At 42.7% G+C, this 27884-nt stretch overlaps 1 protein-coding gene across 5 annotated transcripts in view; it reads right to left on the minus strand.

Moving 5' to 3' along the window:
* Positions 1-27884, minus strand: part of fam168a (family with sequence similarity 168 member A) — a 150122-nt gene that overhangs the window by 15809 nt on the left and 106429 nt on the right. For all 5 annotated transcript variants that reach the window (XM_072477128.1, XM_072477130.1, XM_072477127.1 and 2 more), the window contains 3 exons: positions 22147-22227; positions 9179-9304; positions 4860-5002 (listed from right to left, as the gene is read on the minus strand). In XM_072477128.1, the coding sequence (XP_072333229.1) occupies positions 4860-5002; positions 9179-9304; positions 22147-22180 (303 nt within the window). In that variant the 5' untranslated portion in view covers positions 22181-22227. The remainder of the gene's footprint in view (positions 1-4859; positions 5003-9178; positions 9305-22146; positions 22228-27884) is intronic.

The following is a 27884-nucleotide window of genomic DNA, read 5'->3' on the forward strand; positions in this document are numbered from 1 at the left end:
ATTGGGAGTTTTCTATAGACCCCCCAATAGCAGCAGAGAGATAGAGGAACAGATTGGGTGGTAGATCTTGGAACGGTGCAGAAGTAACAGAGTTGTTGTCATGGGTGACTTCAACTTCCCTAATATTGACTGGAACCTCCTTAGTGCAAATGGTTTGGATGGAGCAGATTGTGTCAGGTGTGTACAGAAAGGATTCCTCACTCAATATGTAGATAGGCCGACTAGGCGGCAGGCCATATTGGACTTGGTGCTTGGCAACGAACCAGGCCAGGTGTCAGATGTCTCGGTGGGAGAGCATTTTGGTGACAGTGACCACAACTCCTTGACATTTATCATAGTCATGGAGAGGGATAGGAACGCACAGTATGGGAAGGTATTTAATTGGGGGAAGGGGAAATTATACTGCTATTAGACAGGAGCTGAGGAGCATAAAGTGGGAACAATTGTTCTTGGGGAAATGCACAACAGTAATGTGGGGATTGTTTAAGGAGCACTTGCTGCGAGTGCTGAATTGTTTTGTCCCACTAAGACGAGGAAGGAATGGTAAGGTGAAGGAGCCTTGGATGACAAGAGAAGTGGAGCTTCTAGTCAAGAGGAAGAAGGAAGCTTACGTAAGGTTGAGGAAGCAAGGATCTGACTCGGCTCTAGAGGGTTACAAGGTAGCCAGGAAGGAACTCAAAAATGGACTGAGGAGAGCTAGAAGGGGGCATGAAAAAGTCCTGGCGGGAAGGATTAGGGAAAACCCCAAGGCGTTCTACACTGGTGTGAGAAATAAGAGGATGATCAGAGTGCGAGTAGGGTCGATCAGGGATAGTGGAGGGAACTTGTGCCTAGAGTCTGAAGAGATGGTGGAGGCCCTAACTGAATACCTTGCTTCAGTATTCACTAGAGAGAGAGACCTTGTTGCTCATGAGAACAGTGTGAACCAGGTTAATAGACTCAAACAGGTTGATATTAAGGAGGATGATGTGCTGGAAATTTTGAAGCGCATCAGGATAGATAAGTCCCCTGGGCCTGACGGGATATACCCAAGGTTACTACAGGAAGCGAGGGAGAAGATTGCTGCACCGTTGGCGATGATCTTTGCGTCCTCACTCTCCACTGGAGTAGTACCGGATGATTGGAGAGAGGTGAATGTTGTTCCCCTATTCAAGAAAGGGAATAGGGAAATCCCTGGGAATTGCAGACCCATCAGTCTTACATCTGTGGTGAGCAAAATATTGGAAAGGATTCTGAGAGATAGGATTTATGATTATTCAGAAAAACATAGTTTGATTAAAGATAGTCAGCATTGCTTTGTGAGGGGCAGGTCATGCCTCACAAGCCTCATTGAATTCTTTGAGGATGTGACGAGACACATTGATGAAGGTCGGGCAGTGGATGTGGTGTATATGGATTTCAGTAAGGCATTTGATAAGGTTCCCCATGGTAGGCTCATTCAGAAAGTTAGGGGGCATGGGATACAGGGAAATTTGGCTGGCCGAAAGAAGACAGCGAGTGGTAGTGGATGGGAAGTATTCCGCCTGGAGGTCAGTGACCAGTGGTGTCCCGCAAGGATCTGTTCGGGGACCTCTGCTCTGTGGTTTTTGTAAATGACTTGGATGAGGAAGTGAAAGGGTGGGTTAGTAAGTTTGCCGATGACACGAAGGTTGGGGGAGTTGCAGATAGTGTTGAGGGTTGTTGCAGGTTACAACAGGACATTGACAGGATGCAGAGCTGGGCTGAGAAGTGACAGATGGAGTTCAACCATGATAAATGTGAAGTGATTCATTTTGGAAGGTCGAATTTGAATGTTGAATACAGGGTTAAAGGCAGGATTCTTGAAAGTGTGGAGGAACAGAGGGATCTTGGGGTCCACATACATAGATCCCTCAAAGTTGCCACCCAGGTTGATAGGGTTGTTAAGAAAGCGTATGGCGTGTTGGCTTTCATTAACAGGGGGATTGAGTTTAAGAGCCGCAAGGTTTTGCTGCAGCTTTATAAAACCCTAGTTAGATCACACTTGGAATATTGTGGCCAGTTCTGGTCGCCTCATTATAGGAAAGATGTGGATGCTTTGGAGAGGGTACAGAGATTTACCAGGATGCTGCCTGGACTGGAGGGCATGTCTTATGAAGAAAGGTTGAGGGAGCTAGGGCTTTTCTCACTGGAGCGAAGATGGTAGAGAGGTGACTTGATAGAGGTGTACAAGGTGATGAGAGGCATGGATAGAGTGGATAGCCAGAGATTTTTCCCCAGGGTGGAAATGGCTTGTCACAAGGGGACATAATTTTAAGGTGATTGGAGGAAGGTATAGAGGAGATGTCAGAGGTAGGTTCTTTACAGAGTGGTGGGTGTGTGGAATGCACTGCCAGCAGAGGTGGTGGAGTCAGAGTCATTAGGGACATTTAAGCGACTCTTAGACAGGCACATGGACAGCAGTAAATTGAAGGGGTGTAGGTTAGGTTGATCTTAGATTGGGATAAATGGTCGGCACAACATCGTGGGCTGAAGGGCCTGTACTGTGCTGAACTGTTCTATGTTCTATCCCACGGTCGTGAAAATTTCACCTCTCTTTGCATCATTCTCCTAAATACTGCCTTTGGCTGGAGTTCTTTGCATCTTCCTAACAACTGATACTATCCTACCATTAATGATCTCCTTGTCAGAATATCTCCCAAGTTTAAATACATTTTCAGTCCATCCAGGTTGTCAGTTTTCCTTGGAGCAATTTGTGAAACCCTTTGGGGCAAGGAGTAAAAGCTTTGAACTGGGGGAAGGCAAACTTTGCAGGAGAAGGGACTTGGCTGGGGTAGATTGACCAGCACTGCTAGAGGATAAATCACTGGAAAGCACCAAAAAGTGAGATCCTAAATGTAATAATAATCTTTATTATTGTCACAAGTAGGCTTACATTAACACTGCAATGAAGTTACTATGAAAATCCCGTAATCGCCACACTCCGGCTCGGGTACACAGAGGGAGAATTCAGAATGTCCAAATGACCTAACAGCACGTTTTTCAGGACTTGTAGGAGGAGCAGCCTCCGCACAGTGACCCAAGCTGGGAATCGAACCTGGGACCCTGGTGTTGTGAAGCAGCTGTGCTAACCATTTTGCTGCTGCCGATATGTACAAAGTAGACATGTCCCTTGCAAAAATAAGAGTGGTACTGCAAAATTTAGAACCCCTGGTTGTCTAGAGGAATAGAGGGGAAGATCAACCAGAAAAAGAAAGCGCACACTAGGCACAAAGAACTAAGCACTGCAGAAAGCCTAGCAAGTATAGGAAGTGCAGGGACAAAGTAAAAAAGGAAATAAGGAAATCAAAGAGAGGGCATTAAAAAAGATTAGAAGTACTCTTCCAACTTCTTCCATCGGGCAGGAGATACAAAAGTCTGAGAACACACATTAACAGATTCAAAAACAGCTTCTTCCCCGCTGTTACCAGAATCCTAAACGATCCTCTTATGGACTGATTTGATCTCTTCACACATCTTCTCCGGCGAGCAGTACTACACTCCTGTATGCTTCACATGATGCCCGTGTCTATGTATTTACATTGTGTATTTTAATGTTTGCCCTATTATGTATTTTCTTTTCATGTACGGAATGATTGTCTGAGCTGCATGCAGAACAACACTTTTCACTGTACCTCGGTACACATGACAATAAACAAATCCAATCCAATGCAAACTTTACAAGCTGACTATTACCTCCTTCCTTCAGTATTAGATGTCCCTGGATAGGGGCTGGTTTAGCACAGTGGGCTAAATAGCTGGCTTGCAATGCAGAACAATTCCAGCAGCCCGGGTTCAATTCCCGTACCGGACTCCCTGAACAGGCGCCATGTGGTGACTAGGGGCTTTTCACAGTAACTTAATTGAAGCCTACTTGTGACAATAAGCGATTATCATTATACAAAACCAATGACATGCGGTAATGTTGATTTTATGATTGAATAAACACTCCTGTTCAAAAAGTAGTACCAATGGTTGAATTTCATAATTCTTAATATTAGAAGTCTGTCATATTTGAGGTGCCGTGGGGGGGGGGGGTTAATTTTTGAAACAGTCTTGAAGGCAGAGCTGTAATAATTATACAAATACTACATTGCGAATACAGATATCAAGTCATTACTTCAGCACTTGTTATATGGAGTTCTGTGCTAGAATGCTAGTGATAGATTAAAATATATTTGCAACTAAACTGAAATAAGCAAAGTATTGCCGGTGTTGGAATCTGAAACAAGAACAGAGAATACTGGAAAAACTCAGCAGGTCTGGAAGCATCTGTAAGGAGAGGAAACAAAGTTAACGTTTCATGTTCCTTCGGCTCTGTCGGATCTGAAGAGGGGAAGAATGTGTGACAAAGTTAATAAAAGCCATGCTGAAAATTTACAATCATGGCGGATCTCAGAATGCCAAGGTTATGTGCGAGAACGTGCAGGGCAAAATGAGACTGGAGCGCACAATATGCCATATCCAGAGATACAACCCTCAAGAATGGCTTGTTGTGTTGAAGAAGGATATAGATAGAGAACAAAAAACAGCTAATGAAAGAGTATGAAATAAACAAAAGAGTAGAGAATGAAAGGGAGAGTAAATAATTTAACTCCCAACAATTCTGTCTATTATATTTGATGTGGAGATGCCGGCATTGGACTGGGGTGAGCACAGCAAGAAGTCTTACAACACCAGGTTAAAGTCCAACAAAGTGAAACAAACCTGTTGGACTTCAACCTGGTGTTGTAAGACTTCTTACTGTCTATTATATAGATACACATCTTTCAGCACAGTACCTAATACCAACCATTAATTTACAGGATATGCACATTACGCAATACATTACTACATTTTGACTTATTTGTTACAATATTTACCTGGGCATACAGATTCTGCTGTGGATAGGCACTTCGTATGGGATACATGGCAGTCTGATATGGGTTTGGGGATGGAGAATATGGGGGAGGTGCACCATTACTCTGAGTAGGTGCAACCTTGTAAGGAGTTCCTCCAGTGTACCCTAAAAAGATAAAAACATAATTTTAATGACTCAAACTATCAATACAAGCATTAATTTGTAACAAACTCTTACTGGGATGGTTTTGATATCTTTCCAAAGCATTAACTTCGGTCATATCTTCCAACTACCATTATTAGTGTTCAATTCAAATAATAGGTTTCCTCCGTTAAAAATCTTCAGAATCATAGCATAGCATCAGACCCTCAAATTTGCATGAAATCAGAAATCAAACGCTGAATGGTCAAGATTTAAAAAGCTACACCCCACTAAACTGAAAATAATCAAATATGACAGGAATAGAGATAGCTTTAATTACTAAATTATGGAAAGCATGCAGTAAAATTTCTAAGATGAAAGCAAATTACTGCGGATGCTGGAATCTGAAACAAAAACAAAAAATTCTACTCGCTCAAGGATACTGCCGTCCACAATTTTACCATACTTCAGACAACCGCTGATACAATTTAGCTGGGAAATATACTGGCCCAGAATTCACTAACATTTGTCTGATGTCAGATTGCATAACCAAGAAACAAGTGGAGTTATGGCCAATAAGTTTTGTTGTTATAAGAATTGCTTGTTTGAAATAGTATCTGCAATTTGGTAAAGTGTGTTTGTCATAAAATGAGAACTATTTGCCCCTATTGAAAATTCATTTCAAAATAAGTATTTTATTTTTTTTAAATAAAGTTGCATTACTGCTTTATCCCACATTCATTCCAGTTTTATTCAACATGTCTGAACTTTTCACAGCTGAAATAATTTTAACACGAGACATTTTACATTAGTTTGATAAAGGTCACCTGTGCATGTGTTTAGTTTGAATCCTACATATTGGATAAACTTGTACATGTACTTCACGCAAGATAATTCTACATTTAATTATATAGCCATAGTTTCTAATCTATATAACTTCATTAGAAAGGTCTGCAACATCGTTTAATGACTAACATCTCAAACTACTTACTGCGTTGCAAAATAAAAATATTCAAAAACCTTTTACACAAAAATTATACAGAACATCTACATTTCAAAAGCAACAGGATGCAAACTGAGTTATGCATCTGTCATATGTGGCAGTGAATGGAGATCACCTGTCTCTTTCTCTCCCCCCGTCCCTAAAAGGGAAAATTGCATTAATCAGTGGATGATTACAGAGCAGTATTAATAGATGTCGGAAAGCAGACCAACCCACTACTGTTAGGAATTGTGGCCTGAGGAAACTTGGGAGAGAAAAATGATAGTGGAGAATAACAACAGGATAAATGGAGGCCCTTGGTTACATGCACGTCTCTTAATAAAGTATCACTCGAGGAACGTAGCAATTTGAATGCAAGGTCCTTGCGCCATTGCCAAACAATAACAGGGGGAACAAAATAGTTCCCTCCGAAGGAAAAACTGCCGTTCTGTATATGTATTATTGGGTCTTTCAACCATAAAAACATGCAAAAAATTATTTGTATAGTAGTTCGAACTCTGGTTAATTACCATTACATTCAATGTTGATCCCATTTTGGCTGTGAAAGGTGATTTTGGCACCTAGACCCAATGTTTCAGAGTGCTCCAAGGCTGAACAAATTCCTTCAAAAAAGCTTGAAGATCGGCATCCAGTACTAGGAAGGTTGTTAATTACAGTTCAACCCAACAATTATCTGGAGACTGATAAACCAACCCCCAAGTTATCGGAGCACGATTTTCTCTTGCTGTGAAATCCTACATTACAAATTATCAAGACATTACAAATTATCAAGACATTACAGGCGACTGGGAAAGCTAGTCACTCGAGTGTCTCAGAAACCAAGTTACTACGGTTTTAAACTAATCCTTATTGTTGCGCATCAGGAATTAAGAGCCCTATGTCAGATGCACCAGGAATTTTCCTAATTTCTATTGGTTAAAAGTTACCAGGTCAAAGCTTTATCTTAATCGTCAGTAAGTGCTTTGAAACTTGAAAGTTACTGCAATATGCATTTATACACTTTAAATTATATTTTACAATTTTATCTATTAAGTTCATATTTCCTGCAATAAATCTGCTTGAATACACCCTTTTTGTCTTAGGGTGAGACTTCAGAGCATTGCGCCCAGGCTCAATGTCATCATACTCCCCTGGCCGAATATAATTCAGCAACTAGTCTAATCTGCTGATTTACATTTAAAATATCCAATCTCTCTCGCATGCATACACATTCACACCCCAACTAACTAGGTAATGCAAATCACCTTGCCTCTTAAAAAGGACTTACCTGCTTCATGTAGAGAAATTGGACGTGGCCAGCCTTTTGGAAAAAGTCATGCGTACAGTACAACCTGTCCACAAATATAATCTACAATCATTTTAAAATATTTGGCCCTGACCAATTTTCATTAAATTAGGGAAAATGGAATTTAGGTCAGACAATATAAAATTGCTTTCGCCAGGTAGGTATTCTGAAAGAAATTAGAAAAATAGAGACCCTTCAATCTGGAAGCTTGTGAATATTTCCAATGTTTTTCCTGTGCAAAACTCTCCACAAAAGGGAGAGCGCTCCTTCAAAGGCAGCTCTGATGTGTCCTGACATTGAGGAGTGAGTTCCTGTGGACTGCGCACCAACTAGTTCAGTGGGGCAGTACACTGTTTCGACGTGAAATAGGGAGGAGTCTGTTGAGGTAGGGTGGACAAGGATGGGAATGGGAAAGGGAGACATACAGCAAATAAGCAGATTAATACAAATATTTCCTACCAGGTTTAATATCCAAGTTGAGGAAAGACATTATAAAGAAAATGCTACTGTAATCCTTACTTTGGAAGGTATGCAGTCCCATTTCCAGTCACCAGTTAATTTCTCACTTTATTTTGAGGTTGAATTTTCTTTTTACAAATATCACATTCTAGTGAAAATTATATGAATTTACAAATATTGCACTGGGCAGCGGCTTCTTGCCTTTATTAAAGACTCAAGATGTGAACTGATGTGATTTTCTTTTAAATTCATAACTGTGCTGCCACTGCACAACAATTTCCTCTCACTTGTGCTCACATACATTGGTGAAAAGAACGAATCCCCGGAGATTGCGGACAAATAGTAAATGAGGCTCTATGGGCAAATTTCTTTGCAGACTCACTAGTATATTAGAGCACAACGGTAAACAAATACTGTACCGCTTCAACATAACAAGATGCTCTTTTAGTCAGGTAAGACTGGGAATTATAATTAGGAAAGTTAACAGTAAATCATAGCAAATTATGTTCTTCACCAAATCAGGTAACTGTCTGCATCTCGAGAATGGTACGAGATATCTTTCCCCATCAACTGTGGACTTTGATGTTGTATGTTCTGCCAGAGCTGCAGTATTTTTCTGGAGTCATCTCAATTCAAATCCCCATAGACAAAGCTGCTCCACAATTAAAATTGTACTATTAAAATAATTTTATTTTACTTAATATAATATATATCTCAATATACTGAATGTAAGCATTTAATGCAGAATATGAAAAGTTCAGTTTGGCAAAGTATAACTTATGCAACGGATTGAGTTTGTTCTGCTTCAGGTTTACTTAAGAAAGCAAGGCTTATATTTGCAGTTAGGCATATAGCAGCACAGAAAGTAGTTTGAGATTCTTAGTCATTTCTGTTCTCAAGATCCTATTTATACACAAGTTTTCTACTAGATAAATTACCATCTCTAACATGTGCAGAAGAGACTTGGACTAACTGAGGTTGGGCAAGATTTTCATCTTAATTTTAGATAGCTTCTAGGGAGGCAAAATTATTTATTCTCCATGGTTCTTACTCAAATATATTTTTAAAACATTGCACAAAAACCCCAAGCAATTTAATCAGCTCATGAATATAAAATGAAGTTTGTTTCAGCCTATTTTTTCATGATCCTGTTTAATTTATTTGGAAATCTAGAATAACAGATGGTGAAATTACTATGATTTTGACAATTATCTATTATTTCACAATCCACTTTGTCACTTGTGCATCCTAACTTCATATTTACTATACACAGTAAACGGTTTTCTACCTTAAAATAGACTGGCAGCACAATTTGCTTTTCCCAACCCAAATTTATGAATGTGATTTCAATGGATACTTCATTATTCCCCAAGGCTCTTCTGCACATTAAACATCATATAAATCAGTTCTATCAAGTTCTAAAGTATAAAAGGGAAAAATGTGTTTTATTTACTGAATGATGCAGAAGAAGCTTGGAAAGTTCTGCTCTCAGTGCCAGCATCGACTGGGAGGTCATAAGTACCCTCAGAGGCAGCAGAAGTTGATGTCTGTGGCCAGCTCTGCCTCATCATGAATAAAGCTTGCACAGAGATAGAAAATGGTGTTACAAAACAAAACTAGTCTCAACATTTTAACAGTGCAATGATTCATGACCCTTCCGCATTGTGAAAACTAAGATTACCTGCCCCAGCAATCAATTCTGGTCGAGTTCATCAGTGCTGTTATTTTCTTCTTAGAGCCCTGTGTCATGAAGTCATTCCTACTATTGTTTTTCAAAGATTCTCAATAAAACAGTCCATTGAAAAGATATTGTACAAACACACAGCTATGGAAGGAAAAGAGCACTTCCCATCGACATTTCCTATATTTCTCCTATGTAAGAATATAGCATAGATCTGGCATCGGTGAAACAGCTCCTCAATTTTATTAGTCAATCAGGTAAGCAAATGAAAAAGTTAAAGTTAATAGCTACAAGAAATTTGTATCTCATCTTTCTTTACATTTGCACAATGTGTTAGCAAATACTAAAATGGCTTCAGTTTTCTCCAGTTGGCAGTCCTAGTTTCCTCAAGTACTCACTGGAAGGTAACATTTAAAACGCTGATTGAGCAAAATATGGCTTTGTATCAAGGAAAGTGAACAAGTTCTGCACGTGGATTCAGGAGCAGAGTCAGCTAAATTGGCACCTGCACATTTTTGGTTTTAAACCAGATATTCTGGTGGCCGGACAGGCAGAGACCGAAGTACCCTAGGAAATGCATTACGAGATCCCCTCGGCAATCCCAGTAATTGACTCCATGGGAATTGCTCAGGAAATTTGAACTTTCAACGGCAACTTTCCAGCTTCCTGGGACCGTCCGAAAAAGTTTGCAACTCTCGAATGTAGTCAGGCGGTGGGGGAAGCACTTGGCCCATAGCCTTGAATGTTATGACGTGCCAGGTTTGCCGTGATAAATTGCCCTTAGTGTCCAAAATTGCCCTTAGTGTTGGGTGGGGTTGCTGGGTTGTGCGGATAGGGTGGAGGTGTTGACCTTGGGTAGGGTGCTCTTTCCAGGAGCCAGTGCAGACTCGATGGGCCGGGTGGCCTCCTTCTGCACTGTAAATTCTATGATAATCTATGATTAATCTAGGACAAAGGTTCATCGTGGGCCGAAGGGCCTGTTCTGTGCTGTATTTTTCTATGTTCTATGATAGACGGCTACCGTAGTAACTGGAAGCCAGTGTCCAGTGGTGTAAAACGGGGATCTGAGTTAGGTCCCTTACTATTTGTCATTTATATAAACAACATTGATGTCTCAGACTTTTGGGGGGGGGGGGGGGGGGGGGGGGGGGGGGGGGAGTGGGTAGGATCAGGAGTTTGCGGTTTGCCGCCCCCTCTCCCTCCATCACCCACTTACGGATCATCGCCACATTAGCTGCCCAATAGTAGCCACTCAGAATCGGTAACGCCAGCCCTCCTCTATCTCTGCTACGCTCCAGGAACCCCCTCCTTACCCTCGGGGTCTTACTCGCCCACACAAATCCCATAATGCTCCTGCTTACCCTCTTAAAGAAGGCCTTGGTAATCACAATTGGGAGGCATTGGAATACAAAAAGTAACCTCGGGAGGACCACCATTTTAATTGACTGTACCCTACCCGCTAGCGAGAGTGGCAACATGTCCCACCTTTTAAAGTCCTCCTCCATCTGTTCCACCAGCCACATCAAATTAAGTTTGTGCAGTGCCCCCCCAGCTCCTAGCTACCTGGATCCCCAAGTATCGAAAGCTCCTTTCCGCCCTCCTCAGCGATAGGTCGTCTATCCCTCTTCCCTGATTCCCCGGATGCACCACAAAGAGCTCGCTCTTTCCCACATTGAGCCTATAGCCCGAGAAGTCTCCAAACTCCTCTTAGGGTCTGCATGACCTCAACCATCCCCTCCACTGGATCCGCCACATACAGCAACAGGTCATCTGCATACAGCGATACTCGATGCTCCTCTCCCCCTCGGACCACCCCCCTCCATTTCCCAGAGTCCCTTAACGCCATGGCCAAAGGTTCAATTGCTAATGCAAACAGCAGGGGGGACAGGGGCCACCCCTGCCTCGTCCCTCGGTACAGCCGGAAATACTCCGACCTCCGCCGGTTCGTGACCACACTCGCCACCGGGGCTTTATACAGGAGCTTAACCCAACTAATAAACCCTCCCCCGAACCCAAACCTCTTCAACACTTCCCAGAGATACTCCCACTCTACCCGGTCAAAGGCCTTCTCCGCGTCCATGGCTGCCACTATCTCCGCCTCTCCCTCCGCCGATGAACCTCACACTTTTCAGGGTTAAACTCCATCTGCCACTTCTCAGCCCAGCTCTGCATCCTAAATGCATCCTATCTATGTCTCTTTGCAGCCGACAACAGCCCTCCTCACTATCCACAACTCCACCAATCTTCGTAACGACTGCAAATTTACTGACCCACCCTTCAACTCCCTCATCCAAGTCATTAATGAAAATCACAAACAGCAGAGGACCCAGAACTGATCCCTGCGGTACGCCACTGGTAACTGGGATCCAGGCTGAATATTTGCCATCCACCACCACTCTCTGGCTTCTATCGGTTAGCCAGTTCGTTATCCAGCTGGCCAAATTTCCCACGATCCCATGCCTCCTTGCTTTCTGCATATGCCTACCATGGGGAACCTTATCAAATGCCTTACTAAAATCCATGTACACTACATCCACTGCTTTACCTTCATCCACATGCTTGGTCACCTCCTCAAAGAATTCAATAAGACTTGTAAGGCAAGACCTACCCTCACAAATATGTGCTGACTATCCCTAATCAAGCAGTGTCTTTCCAGATGCTCAGAAATCCTATCCTTCAGTACCCTTTCCATTACTTTGCCTACCACCGAAGTAAGACTAACTGGCCTGTAATTCCCAGGGTTATCCCTTGTCCCTTTTTTGAACAGGGGCACGACATTCGCCACTCTCCAATCCCCTGGTACCACCCCTGTTGACCGTGAGGACGAAAAGATCATTGCCAACGGCTCTGCATCACCCGCACTCTCCGACAACTGAGCCAATTTTAATAATAATAACCTTTTATTGTCACAGTATGAAGTTACATTCCACACTCCACCGCCTGTTCGGGTAAGCTGATACGGGAATTGAACCCGCGCTGCTGGCTTTGTTCTGCATCACAAACCAGCTGTCTAGCCCACTGAGCTAAACCAGCCCATTTTTGAATCCACCCTATCAAATTACCCTGCATCCCATGTGCATTTGACTTATTTATAAGTTTGCCAAAGGCTTTGCTGAAATCCATATAATCTACATCAACAGGGCGGCACGATGCCACAGTGGTTAGCACTGTGCCTCACAGCAGTGAGGACTCGGATTTGATCCCCGCTCCGGGTCACTGACTGTGCAGAGTTTGCACATTCTCCCAGTGTCTGCGTGGGTCTCACCCCCACAACCCAAAGATGGTGAATTGGCCACGCTAAATCGCCCCTTAATTGGAAAAAAGGTGGGTGCTCTAAACATGTATAAAAAAACAAAAATATTCTACATCAACTGTACTACCCTCATCTACACACCTGGTCACCTCTTCAAAAATACAATCAAATTTGTTAGGCATGACCTCTCTCTAACAAAGCCATGCTGATGATCCCTGATCAACCTTGCCTCTCCAAGTGAAACTGGATTCTCTCCTTCAGAGTTTTCACCAATAGGTTCCCTACCACTGATGTGAGACTCACTGGTCTGTAGTTCCTTGGCTTATCTCTACAATCCTTCTTGAATAGTAGAACCAAGTTAGCTGTTCTCCAGTCCTCTGGCACCTTTCGTCGTGGCCAGAGAGGAATTAAAGATTTGGGTCAGAGCCCCTGCAATGACCTCCCACAGCAACATGGGACACAATTCATCTGCACCTGAAGATTTGCGCACTTTTAAGGCTGCCTTTGAAGGTCGTCACTCCCTATGCCAATTTACTCAAGAACCTCAGTTTCTCTCCCCAAGTTCCATACCTACATCTCATTCTCTTAGGTGATGACAGATGTGAACGATTCGGACAACTCCCTACCAATTTGCAAGGGGCTCATAAGTGCAAGCTTTTGCTTTTTAACTGAGCACGGTGAGGCAACCCATTTCCAATTAATGCCAATCCTACCAGAAGTACATACATATGATAAAGTGTAGTTTATATTTTCCCTTTCTCTGTACTGCTGTTGGGGAGGTGCAAATGGTTAAAGTGGAGGTTACCAATTCATTACATGGGTATGCACAAAACAGAATGGGAACCCTACCATTCTCTGGTACAGCGGGCAACTAAGCTCCAGCCAGAAAAAAGATTAATGCTGGACATTCAATGTCAGCACCAAACACCAAGAGTCAAGTATCCAATTGATTAAAGGCAGTGAAGCATACCTTGGTTATGACTGCCCTAATTCCTATAGTCCATACAGTTGGTATGGTTCTATCCTATTAATCTAGGTTGTATTCAAACCCAGAGGTGAAAGGACTAAAGTTCATTGCACCATTAGAACAAAAGGAATGGTTTCTTCAGCCTTCATATTTAAAACAAAAAATTTGGATGCCAATACAATTTTGATTATACAATCCTTTGTCTCTTTAATCTGCACTCCGAATTTGTGCCAGGTAACCGTTGATTATTTAAGGTTATTAGTATAATTTCTTCATATTTCTTTCTTTCATTGAAATAACCTAGATATCTCATCTTTTGATATTAACAAATGAAAGCAAATTCAAACATTGAAGGTTATGACATATAGTTTCTCCCAACAATTGAGTTTGATTTCAGTTAACCTTGTGGCTCCATAATGCAGCTTATAAAAGCACAAAAGAGAACATATAACATTTAAAGAGTGAAACAAGCCTACAAGGACACTGAATATGCTTGGATTTAGTGTGGACCAGAACTCGTGCACCCGGGCCTGCAACAAGATCTGCCTTTAGGAGCCACGGTAAAATGCATACAGCATGACAGATACAGTAAAACTCAGCGCATCATTAGTACTGTGACTGTACATGAAGCCCAAATACCACAAATCTGCAGGAAGGCATTTAACACTGAGAAAACACTATCATACAATCATAGACTGACACAAGGATCTTTCTTTAGAAAAGGGAAACAGTTTGGTGGATAGTAGGCCAGATTATTTGAGTTGTTGGTAGATATCTATAAAATAGAGTATACTTTTGTGCGTGTATGTACTACCAGGAATTTTCATATTATGCTGGGGAAACTGACACAGTAGATGGGTTTGATAACGCCAATAATCAATGGCACTGCTTAGAAGCATGAATTTAGGAGGCAGATTTACACCAACATATTAAATCCAGTATAGAACTGCAGCTTTGTTTGCATTTCATCAGGTTAATGAGGAAATAAAGCTTTTGTTTCCTAAATATTCAGGACCGTGGTAGAAACCAAGAAATGAGAATGATAAACAATGGCGCATTTATTAAAACCAAAATATAAGTAGCTTGGCTATAATCAGCATTTACCCTGGTCACCAAGAAGTTTGACAAAATTAACAGTACAATATGCATACATGCCCAACAGCGAATGGTATTGGTGTTTCAAATTTTCTGAAACCCCCACTAAAGATTTCTCATGTTTTTCGTTTTATGAATTGCATTTTCCTGGAAGCTGTCAGCTACTAGTACAGTGGTTTTGGGGAGCAACAGGTTAAAGCCATAGGTTCTACTGCTGACCAAATGGAGTTTATGTTCCAACAGAATTTATAAATCATTGCACAGGGATTTTCTTTGTCTCACTCATTGGGTGGGGCAGGCGACCATCTTAGGTGTGTCTATGGCCGAGGAATTGGTGACGGTATGACGCATTACAGTGGTAATGGCTGATTTAAGGGGGGGGGGGGCGGGTGTTGAGGCGCTCCCGACAAGGTTAATCACCTGTAACATGCGAGACCTGGGTAAAAAGGGTGAGGGGTTTTACTCATGGGAGCCAACGTGGTGTTTTTACAAGAGACACATGTGGGAACGGGGTCAGAATAGGCACTGGAAAGCCTGGGTGAGCCAGGTGTTTCACTTGATAGTAGGGCCCAGGGGTGGGGTGGCGATTCTAATTAATAAGAGGGTTTGGTTCCGGGTGATGAGGGATATAGTGGATTGGGGATGGGCAGTTTGGGGGGGGGGGGGGGGGGGGAAAGAAGAGAGATATGTGATGGTAGTACAAGCATTGGAGGGGAAGCAGATGGTTCTAGTCAATGTGTATGCCCCGGATTGGGATGATGTGTCATTTATGAAACACACAATCCACAACCCAAAGATGTGCATGCAAGGTGGATTGACCACGCTAAATTGCGCTTTCATTGGATGAAAAAATGAACTGGATACTCTAAATGTATTTATTGTTAAATGAGTCGGACTCTTCGCGCTGGGGTGAGGAAGGCTGAGTATTCAGTGGTTATTTTAAATCATTGGGTGCATTGGTGTTGGAGGTCAGTCGGGAGCACCATAGGGGATGGCAATTAGACGTACAGCTACTATCGAACTTGGGGTTTTGTGTGAGGATTTTGAGAGCCATACGGGAGTATGTGGAAAATAATGCTAACGGGGAGGTTTCACCCGCTATTTTGCAGAAGCGTTGAAGATGGTGATCAGGGGAGAGATCATAGTGTTTAAGGCACATGTGAAGACGTGGTGCCGAGGGAGGAGTGACAGAAACTGGTAGATGCGATTCTAGGGGTGGATTGTATGTATGCGAGAAACCCGATTCCGGTGCAGAAAAAAAACTGCAAATGCAGTTTGACTTGCTGTCCACTGATAGGTCGGTTCGGCAATTGAGGCGGGCGAAAGGGGCAGCGCGGTTCGGCAATTGAGGCGGGCAAAAGGGGCAGAGAATGAGTATGATTAGTGATTGTAGTTTCTTGGCTCGCCAATTAAGGTGGCAGGAGGCAGTGAGGGAGATTGTTCAGATTAGGGATTTGAAGAGTAGGATGGTCTCTGCCCCGGAGAAGGTGAATGGTGGTCGAGAGCCTTTTATGAGAGGTTGCATAGGTTGGAGCCACTGGAGGATGAATGACAGATGACAGCGTTTTCCGGGGGGGGGGGGGGGGGGGGGGGTTGGATTTTCCCACGGTGGGGAAGACGTTGTTGGAGGAGCTGGAGGCATCATTGCGCCTGGAGTATATTCAGGCAACGTTGAATCCTATGCAGGCAGGGAAGGCGCCGGGGCCGGATGGGTTCCAGGTGGAATTTTACAAGATGCTTTCGGATCAGTTGGGTCAATTGTTGTTGTGCATGTTTAGGGATTCCTTTGCACAGAGCGCCTTCCAGAGACAATGCGCCACCTCGTTGCTCTTGAAGAAGGGGATAAGGGCCCAAAGGACCCACAGAGTGTGGGTTGTATCATCCAATCTCCCTGTTAAACGTGGATGCCAGGTTACTGGCCAAGGTATTGGCATCAAGGTTGGAACCATGCCTCCCCGAGGTAATAAGGAAGATCAGATGGGTTTGCGAAGGAGCAGACGTCGTCGTCGAACGGACGTCGGTTGCCGAATGTGGTTCTACCCCTGTGGCCGGATCACTGGATGCGGAGAAGGCGTTCGGCCGAGTGGAGTGGGGTACCTTTTTGCTGTGTTGGAGAAGTTTGGATTTGGCCTTGGGTTTGTGTCGTGGGTGCAGTTGCTCAGTATGCTACTGTTTGTACCAACACCATGACCTCCAGGTTCCTTTGGTTGCAAGAGGTACAAGGCAGGGGTGTTTCATGCCTCCCTTGTTTGCATTGGCAATCGAGCCATTGGACATTGCTTTGATGGCCTCAAATGCATGGATTGGGATCGTTAAAGATCGGGTGGAGCACACGGTATTACACACTGATGATTTGCTGCTGTACTTTAGGGATCTGGGGTTGTCCACTGTGAATATTATGGGTATTTTGTATCGCTTGGGTGCCTTCTCCGTTTACAAGTTGAACATAGGAAAGAGGGAATATTTTGTGGTTATCAGGGAGGGGAGCCGGATTTTTTGGGGGGGGGGGGGGTGCCGTTTCGGTTGGCAGGGTCTAGTTTCAATACCTACGGGTCCAGGTAGCGGGGGATTGGGGCAGCTTAAGAGGTTGAACTGCACAAGCCTGGTGGGTAGAGCTAAGGCGGACTTGCAGAGGTAGGATAGCCTCCTGTTTTCATTGGTGAGCTGGGTCCAAACGGTTAGGATGAACATCGTGGCAAGATTTCTATTATTATTTCAGTGTCTCCTGGTCATCCTGCCCACGTCATTTTTCCGAAAGGTTGAGCAGCTCATTTTCTGTTTTATCTTGGCAGGTAAGGCCTCAAGGATTTGGAGGGAGAGAAAGGCTTAGCGTCGTCAAATTTGCTGAACTATTATTGGGCTGCTAACACAGTTGGTGTTGGGTTGGGGCGGGAACCCGGGAACTCTGGGTTCTGATGGAGTTGGAGGCATGTAGGGGGACAGGTTTGGGGGCATTGGTAACAGCACACTTCCATTGGCACCGACAAAGTACTCAATGAATTCAGTGGTGGTGCCCATGCTAAAAATATGGAGGCAACTCTACCTGCATTTTAAGTTGGGTGCAGCTGAAAGGCTGGCTCCCATTTGTGCTAACCACCTAATTGAGTCGGCGAGGATGGATGCCATATTTTGTGCATGGAGGGAGAAAGGGCTGGAGACAGTGGGTGATTTATTCTTGGAGGGGTGGTTTGCCAGCCTGGGGGAACTGAAGGAGAAATTTGGGATGTCAGGCTCGGACATGTTTCAGTACCTCAAGGTGCGGAGCTTTATTAAGAGGGTTTTTTCTGCTTTCCTGGTGGTGCAGCCATCTTCCTACGCCTAGCATAAATGCGTAGATAGCAGGGGAAGAGTTGAGTTTGGTAGAAGAGGCGAAAGAGAAATAGGCGGAGGAGTTGGGGGCCAATGCTGGAGGAAAGGGTGTGGAGTGAGGCGCTGCAGAGGGTGAATGTTGTCGTGTGCGAGACTGAGCCGTATCCAGTTAAAGGTCGTGTTTCGAGTGCACCTCACCAAGGCGAGGATGAGAAAGGTTTTTGTGGGTGGGAAGGATAGGTGTGAGCACTGCTCTACACACACACACAACTTGAGGTACTTTTGACACCATGTCAGTGATCCTAAATAGAGCTAGAACCCTGCCCCCTGGTAACTATTTCTGGGGTTTTGGATGTGCCAGAGCTGTGGATGGGTGTGGGAGCAATGTCCTAGCCTTCGCCTCGTTGGTGGCGCAGAGACAGATCCTGTTGGGCTGGAGGTTGGCAACACTGCCGAGTGCTTCGGTGTGGCTTGGGGATTTGATGGGAGTTTTTGCACCTTGAGAAAATCAAAGGGGGTCGATTGAAGGGTTCTACCAGAGATGGCGGCCGTTTATATTTTATTCCAGAGAACTGGTTACGGTTAGCTGCTTTTGGAGGGGGTGTGGTGATGTGTAGCTGAGGGGATTCTCATCTTTTTTCTGATTTGCTTTTGGACGGTTGGTGTTGTTAAAAGGTGTCTGTATGTTTTGTAATTTTGTACAAAATATTAGAAACTTAATAAAAACATTTCCAAAAAAAATAATAATTTAGCAATTCAGCTAGCCCATTTGGGACAAATTTATTACTAATTGATAATTCTCTGGCTTAAAAACAGCTTTCATCCACTATGGAGATAACGGCCAAGCTCGATTACATGAACAGAGTAGATCATAGCTGCACTGCTAATTTTGGACCAGGTTTGAAACTAATTTTCTTCAATATCGTTACTGATCATAAAACCATGAAATTGAAAGTGAAGTTTTATGGTGAATGTCATTTAAGCCAATAGCTATTCTCTTAACAATGGCTCAGGATAGAGTCCTCTTATTTGTCATAATAAGAGATTGATGGTGTGAACTACCCTTCTGCAGACAAATTATTAAACAGTGGCCATCTTATTAGTGTGGTTGGAACTATTCAAAAGAGAGCGCTTCTAGACTTCCTATCCAATATTCCTCCTTCAACTGGTATGAACAAAGGCCAACCGTTATTCATCTCGATATATGTGGAACCTTCTTGCACACAAAAGGACGATTGCGCTTGCATATAATAGTCACTGCATTTCAAAGAGTGGTTGCACATGAAGCATTTTGAGCATTACATAAATGCCATGTTTTTGTATCTCTTGACACAAGTCTTTTGATTCTCATGTGGAAATCAATGCAGGAGGGGGCTGAGAACAAACCAGTCTTGGTTATCATTGGATAGATGTTAAGTGGATGTTTTCCCTTGTGGGAGAAACTAGCACCACCAGGACACAAAGGGGTCTCCCATTTAGGATAAGAAATATTTTATTGGAGGGTCATTAGCCTGTAGAATTCTCTGCCCCAAAGCAGTGTAAACAGGGTAACTGAATATATTTTAAAGCTGTTGGATTGACTTCCTTTTTTAACCAAGAATCTAAGGTGGATAGGAAAATAGAGTTGAGACCACAATCAGATTGGCCATGATCCTATCAAGTAGTGAATCATAGAATTTACAGTGCAGAAGGCCATTTGACCCATCGGCCCTGGGAAAGAGCACCGTAGTTAAGTTCAAGACTCCACCCTATCCCCATAACTGTGGGCAGCATGGTAGCATAATGGTTAGCACAGTTGCTTCACAGCTCCAGGGTCCCAGGTTCGATTCCCGGCTGGGTCACTGTCTACGCAGAGTCTGCACGTTCTCCCCGTGTCTGCGTGGGTCTCCTCCCGGTGCTCCGGTTTCCTCCCACAGTCCAAAGATGTGCGGATTAGGTGGATTTTTAGTGTCGGAAAAATCTTAAGTGGGGGTTACTGGGATAGGGTAGATACGTGGGCTTCAGTAGGGTGCTCTTTGTAAGGGCCGGTGCAGGCTCGATAGGCCGAATGACCACCTTCTGCACTGTAAAGTCTATGATTCTATGTAATCGAGTAACCCACCTACCCTTTTGGACACTAAGGGGCAATTTTATCTTGACCAATCCACCTAACCTACACATCTTTGGACTGTGGGAGGGAAACTGGAGCACCCAGAGGAAACCCACGCAGACACGGAGAGGAAGTGCAAAATCCACAGTCAGTCACCCGAGGCTGAAATTGAGCCCGGGTCCCTGCCGCTGTGAGGCAGTAGTGCTAACCACTGTGCCACGTACCGCCGAGTGGGATTGAGGGGTCGAATGGCCTAGCCCTACTCCGAAGTGATAGCAATATTCTGAACTAAACTGCTTAATAAGTACGAGCTCCCCTCAAAATCGTGAGCACAATGTTCAAAGTTAGCATTATAAATAGATGGAAATAAATAAAAACGTGCATTTATACAGTATGTTTCACAACCACTGGACACCTCAAAGTATTTTGCAGCCAGTTAAGTATTTTTGAAATGTAGTCACTGTTGTAACTTAGGAAATGCTGCAGCCACTCTATACATAGCCAACTCCCAAACGGCAATGTGATAGTGACCAGATAGTCTGTTTTCTGTGATGTTGCAACAGGACTAAATACTGGCCAGGACACTGGGGAAAAACTCCCTTGCTCTTTTTGAAAATAGTGCCATGAGATATTTTACATCCATCCATGCAGTTGGATGGGACCCGAGTTTAACCGCTCATCTGGAGCTCAATCAGTACTGCACTGGAGTCAGCCTAGCTTTTTGTGCTCAAGCCCTTGAGTTGGACTTGGAAGCCAGAACCTTACGACTCAGAGGCAAGAATGTTCCAAACCAAGCCAGGGATGATACTCACTTTATTGATAATAATAAAAGCAATGGGTTTGCAACAATAATCTGTCTGATAGTGATAATGTGATATTGGAATCATGTGTGAAATGCCTCGGAACTCCACCGGAATCCCAGACGTTTCCATGGTTTTCAAACGTCCCCATGGCCCTTGGGGGAAATTAAAGCAAATAAAGCACAGCTAGAATCTGAAGCTCAGGGAGTTAAAGCATTTCTGCTAGAAATACATTACCCATTGGTGCTGGATGATGAGATTTAACTCGTGAAAACTAATAAGAGAGACTGCGGTTAAATATTACAGAAGTAGTGAGCAATCCTTCTTACATATGCTGCAATGGGAGAAGTTCTTTCACTACCAAGTATTTTCCACATCTAAAGTACAAAAAGTAGATGTTATGGTTAACAATTACAGGTATTGTGGGCAGCACGGTAGCATAGTGGTTAGCATAGTTGCTTCACAGCTCCAGGGTCCCAGGTTCGATTCCCGGTTGGGTCACTGTCTGTGCCGAGTCTGCATGTTCTGTAATCATAGAATTTACAGTGCAGTTCTCCCAGTGTGTGCGTGGGCTTCCTCCTGGTGCTCCGGTTTCCTCCCACAGTCCAAAGATGTGCAGGTTAGGTGGATTGGACTTGCTAAATTACCCTTAGTGTCCAAAAAGGTTGGGTGGGGTTATTGGGTTAGGGTGGATGTGTGGGCTTGGGTAGGGTGCCCTTTTCAAGGGCCGGTGCAGACTCGATGGGCCGAATGGCCTCCTTCTGCACTGTAAATTCTATGATTCTATGTATCGCCTTTTTATGGTTTCAAGAATGGGAAACACCTGTTGGATTCTAAGTGAACTTAGAAATTCCATAAATGAAACTGAAAGACTGATATATTCTCAATGTGTTGTAATTCCACCTCGATTTTATGGCTTCGTAATCTTTGCCACAGTAATGTGTTGAAACAGATGCGTTTTCCACTTCCCTCAGTTATGACCATGAGATCCTTCCTCCCCACCACCCCCAATCTTGGTCAGTTTTCTACTCAATGAATTCAACATGCGAGCTGCAACTAAAGTGAGGGAAAAAATATAAATATCAATTTCTGTCCAACAGAAAATAGCTGTATACTCGAGCAATAAAAAAAATTACATAATCTATTGCCTGGATTACAATGCAAAAAATTTGAGTTTTGATTAATTTAAAGTACTAAATGTGGATTGAAACAATATAGAAAGCTCACCAGGAGGATATCCAGGACTGCCACTAGCATACATATTGGCAGTATAGGCAGGAGCAGTTGTCGGGTAACCTGCAGGGTAACCTGGAAAGGAATTAGAAGACAGAATGGATGAATGCCAAGTAACAATGAACTCAAAATGACCGAAGAGGAACACTTAAAAATAATCAAATACTATTCAGCACTTATTATCCTACATCAGAATAAAAAGTGATGTCCAGAATTCTCCTATTCCATTTAAGCAATTTTATATTAATACTTTGTTGACAATGTGTGTGTTGCATTTCTGCTAGCAGCATCTATTATTAAAGGGAGGAAATTCCAGGTCCTTTAGAGTGCCTTAACTTTCTTGGATCCAAAATTTGCCAGAAGGGCTAGTAAAAAATGCATACCTCCTGCTATTTGCTCAAATTAATGCTAATGGCACATGGCAAAAGATAAACGATGGGAGTGACAGCTCTACAGAAGCAGATCATTTAAGCCAGTAAAGTCAATGCTGGTGTTTTATGCTTCACACAAGCCTGCTCACCCTTCATCTAACACCATCAACATAACATTCCTACCAGGTGTTTATCTAGCTCCCCCTTGAATGCATCTATGCAATTCGCCTCAACTACTCTTTGCGCAAGTATATTACACCAAACAATGGTTAGAATACACAAAGTAGTTTACCCCTAATTCCCTACTGGGCCATCTTATGGCGTCTAGTTTTGGTCTCCCCTATTGGTGGAAATATCTGATCTACATTTATCCCCATCAAACTTTTCAATAACCTTGAAGACTTCTCAGATCAACCCCATCTTTTCGACAACCTCACAGTTTTGGCATTATTTTAGTTAATGTTTAGGCAACATCTCCAGTGCCTCCATATCTTTTTTACAATAAGACCATAAGAACTGCACAAGGTATTCCACGCGTAGTCTAAGGTTATATACAAGTTAAACATAACTTCTTTGCTTTTCAATTCCATCCAGTTAGAGGGAACTGATTTCCTTAGAGGGTCAATTACAGAAAGATCTGAAGCCTTTCAAAAAGTCTCAAAAAACAAACTCAGTTAGTCACAGTTCAACTGTAGTGTTATCAGGTGGAATGGGCATAATTCTATCCATTTGATGCAGGGATGGAGGTGAAGGGGATGGGAAGCAGAATATAAAGAATTGGTGAGATTCTGAATCAGTGTTCAATTGTTTAGTTGTGATTCTGTCATTTCTAGGGATCTTAAAAGTCTTGAATTGTAATTCTTACTTATAAATATAAATCAGAATTATACACAAAACTGTAACAGACCATGTTGTCCCTTGAGCCTGCACCACCATTCAATATAAACATGATTGATTTTCGGCCTCAACCCCACTTTTCCTTCTGCTCCCCATATCCCTCGATTCCCGATAAATTAAAAATCTATCCAGCTTTAGAATCATCAAATGGATACAGCACAGTCAGTCGATTACTTACGATGGTGGGTAATAGGCAGAGGACAGATTGTACTCCACCAGTCTGCGCTTGCAAAACTCAAAACAACCATTAGATGTGACTGTGAATGGCAACACATGCCCCACCCTAATAGCTACACTAGCAACCAATTCAAGATAATCAGTCGAACGTGAAACATGCTAGAAGCACATGCATGAAACACATTTACACATGCTAGAAGTGGCGTACATTCATTCGCAGAGACGAATTCTCAGCAAACAAAAGGAATATGGGTTGGCCTGGTGGCACTGCTGCCTCACAGCGCCAGGGACCCCCGGGTTCGATCCGGCCTTGGGTCACTGTCTAAGTTTGCACATTCTCCCCATTTCTGGATTGGGTTTCCTCTGGGTGCTCCGGTTTCCTCCCAAAGTCCAAAGATGTGCAGGTTAGGTGGAATGGCCATGATAAATTGCCCCCTAGTGTCCAAAGACGTGCAGAGGTGACTTGGCCATGATCAATGCACGTGATCGCAGGGGAATGGGCCTGGGTAGTGCACTTTTTCAGAGGGTTGGCGCAGACTCAATGGGCCGAATAGCTTCTTCTGCACTGGAGGGATTCTATGTCAAGCCTTGTGCCGTTTTTGAACTACCCAGGACCTTGGGGACCTATAATTTACCACTGCAACACCGCAGCCAGAGACAACATGCCGACCAATCACCACCCTTTCTCATGTAATGTAAACTGTGTGATTGTTTGAAACTTGGCATTCTTGCATTTGTTCTGATGAGTTCAAAATGGAAAGTTGCAGCAACATGCATGTCTTTTCAGCAATTTCCTGCACTACCAATCACAGACTCCCGACAGTGCAGGAGATGACTATTTGGCCCCATCAAATCTGCACTGGCCCTCTGAAAGAGCACCCTACCTTGGCTCAATCCCCCACACTATCCCTGTAACCCCACCTAGGGGCAATTTAGCATAGCCAATCCACCTAACCTGCACATCTTTGGACTGTGGGAGGAAACCGGAGCACCCGGAGGAAACCCACGCAGACACAGGAAGAATGTGTAAATGTCAGAGTCACAGAGGTCGGCAGCGTACCGGGATTTCTGGCGCTGTGAGGCAACAGTGCTCGCCACTGTTCCACCGAGCTGACCAAATGAGTAATTCAAGTATTTAATTTTATCTAGCCAGGAGCTTGAAGACTATTACAGAACTTTCAAAACACAGGGACAAGAGTAGGCCTTCTAAACCTATTCCATCTTTCTACTGCATCGTGGTTGATCAGTGCATATCCTTGCCTTACATAAATCTATCCACCTAATTCATTAAAATTGTAATTGATCCTGCTGTTGAGGGGAGGGGGGTTGTGAAAGGAAGATATTTCTAGTACTCCTGGTGAAAAGGGTACTTCTAATTTTACTCTTAAATGGAATGGATTTCACACAATAATATAATTTATACATCAATTTTTAAGCTTGCGTATTTTGTTGCGGGAAATGAAAAAGTGCCAGGAATATACTCCCTGCATATAATCTACCTGTGTATTACCTCTATTTTAGTGCTTATAACACAGTTTAACCAAGTCTTCACAAGTGCATTTGCTTAATAAACCCAATTTACCTAAAGATCTGACGCCTTGTAAATACATAATCTGCAATACATACATTAACGTAAATGTGCTTAGGTTTGGCTCACTGCCCATAATACTCAACTGAAAGCTCTGAAACTTAGTAAATACACTCAGGTTCATTTTTAGTGACTATGTTAAAATGCTGAGTAATAGTTGACTGCAAGTCACTGAATTTCTGTTTGAATGCACTGAAGTTTTAAGAACCTGGAAATTGCTATGGCACAATTAATGTATGATTGAACTGAGTTGCACGTATATGTAATAATGTTATCTAAATTACCTGATCATTTCAAACACCTACAGTGCATTTGATACGTTTCCTTGGTTAACACAATTTTCCAGGTATCCTAAACTATTATTTTTCAGGTCAGCTAGTTCCGACTTCATTTGTGGAAGATTACATCATGTATAATTACCCTCTTGCCATCAAGAACCATCGGCTGAATACATCTTAAGTCCGTCATCTAGGCTTAGCTTTTAGCACACTCGCCTTCAAATTTTCAAAACATTAGTAAAATTGATTCTCCGCTTAGCACCAAGGGAACATTTTTTTGTTAGTGTTAACTACCTTTGAAAACGCTTTATCTCTCGGTTCAGATGGGTATTAAAAGATCCAATGACACCATTCCAACACTGAGGAAACCTTTTGGTGTTTTGGTCAACATTTCGTCCTTAATCAACGCCTTCAAAAAAAAGCTAGTTTGTCTCATTGTTGCCTGTGTGGCCATAATATGTGCAATTTGCTGCTTAATTTCTGTACAAGAGTGGCTGTGCTTCAAAATTAACCAAACTATTTTGAGACAGATGAGAATGTGACAGCATCAATAACTATAAGCTTTTTTTTAAAAGAAAAGAAATGCATCTTCTATTTTCTCAGGTCACATTAAATAACTTTGAACTCTTCGAAGTGAAAGAATCCGGAGTTTCTCACTGATAACTGCATCCACCCTGCTCTCCACTCTTTTCAATTATCTGGACTGCTCCAGTTCTCATTCTGGAACCAAAAACAAAAAATTCTGCTTAATTAATGGATCATTTCCATCTACTCCTTCCTAAAATACAAAATCTTCAAATCTGAATTGATTTTGTTCATCCTTGCTTCATTCAGGGTTCCTTCTCCAGGTTGTTATCCAAAACAAGAGCTGTCTTCCTTGCATAGGAGCCTAACTTTCAAACTGAATTTAAGCATAGTTATGCTAGCAGCTTTCAAAATTGCTTTCAGCTACATGCTACATCATCAGCTACTATGTCTGACCTTGCATTCAGATATATGGATGCCTGTGGTTAACAGTTGCTGGTTTTGTAGTTTCTCAGCTGTTTTGGGTATGTGAAGTCATTTGTATTGTATAAAGGATGGTTCTAGCTAGCAAAAGGTGTACTAACACTCAAATTCATGCATTCCACTCTCAATGACCCCCCTCGATTATATATTGAGACATAAATGCACCATAAAAGTATTTTTGTTGTTAAATTCACTTGTACAATGCACATGATGTTCATATAGAAAATTAAAACCAGCACACTATGCTCAGGTGGAGATGATCAAGGTTCAATGTAACCAAGACAGGTTCAAAACTGTTGCCCCTGCCTTCAGCAACTTTAAATGGGCTTACTTGCATCAATTATATTGCTCTGATATCTACTGCCATAGCAACCACCACTCCACTGGCATGCTAATTACGCAATCCCCAGGAACAAGTCAATTAGATACACATAAATACTTTTTTTTTTATAAACTGGTTTTACATTCTCAGCACATTAACAGCAAGCTACAAATAACTTTAGAAATAGTTGAAACAGATCTGCTTCTGCCACACATTCCAAGTGCCCACAGCTGAATGCCATCAGATAAATTTTATTCACCAGCATAGAAAATGATCTTAAACTGAAGGTTCTACATTCTGAACACTCCCCTCTTTTGTGCAATGGAACAGAAATTTTAAAATTCAACTTAACCCATTGAAATTTTTTATAGCATAAAACATCAAATTTTAAAATGTTACTTTGGTTTTGAGAATGTTGAATTACAAAATGATCAGTTTCCAGAGTTATCAATTCAATATTGATTTGAATTCAAAAGATTCACAACCAACATAAAAATTTCTCTAGCTCAGTCCTGACCCATATTTTGAGACTGTATCCAGGTTCTCGATTCCCCAGCCAGGGGAAACATTCTCAGAATCTAAGAATTTTAAGTTTCCATTAGATCAACTCCCATTCTTCATGGTAAATATAACACTAGTCGATTAAATCTCTCATAGGACAACCACCTCATCTGAGGAACCAACCTAATGAATTTGGGTTGCACTCCCCTAGGGCAATCAAGGCCTTGCTGCAGTTATAAAAGGTCTTGGTGAGACCACACCTGGAAAAGTGTGTTCAGCTTTGAATCTGAGAGCGACAGCGAGAGAACACAAGCGAGAGAGAATGAGCGAGCGAGAAAAAACCATCAGGACTAGACAGGGCAGATGCAAGAAGGATGTTCCCAATGGTGGGGAGCCCAGAACCAGGGGTCACAGACTAAAGATACAGAATACACCATTTTGGACTGAGATGAGAAATTTGTTCACCCAGAGTGGTGACCTTGAGAAATCCTCTATCACAGAAAGCAGATGAGGCCAAAGCATTTATGCTTTCAAGGAGTCAGGTATAGCTCTTGGGGCTAAAGGGAATCAAAGGGTATGGAGGGGGGTGG

Source organism: Scyliorhinus torazame, chromosome 15 (genome assembly GCF_047496885.1).
Source record: "Scyliorhinus torazame isolate Kashiwa2021f chromosome 15, sScyTor2.1, whole genome shotgun sequence".
Taxonomy (NCBI): Eukaryota; Metazoa; Chordata; class Chondrichthyes; order Carcharhiniformes; family Scyliorhinidae; genus Scyliorhinus; species Scyliorhinus torazame.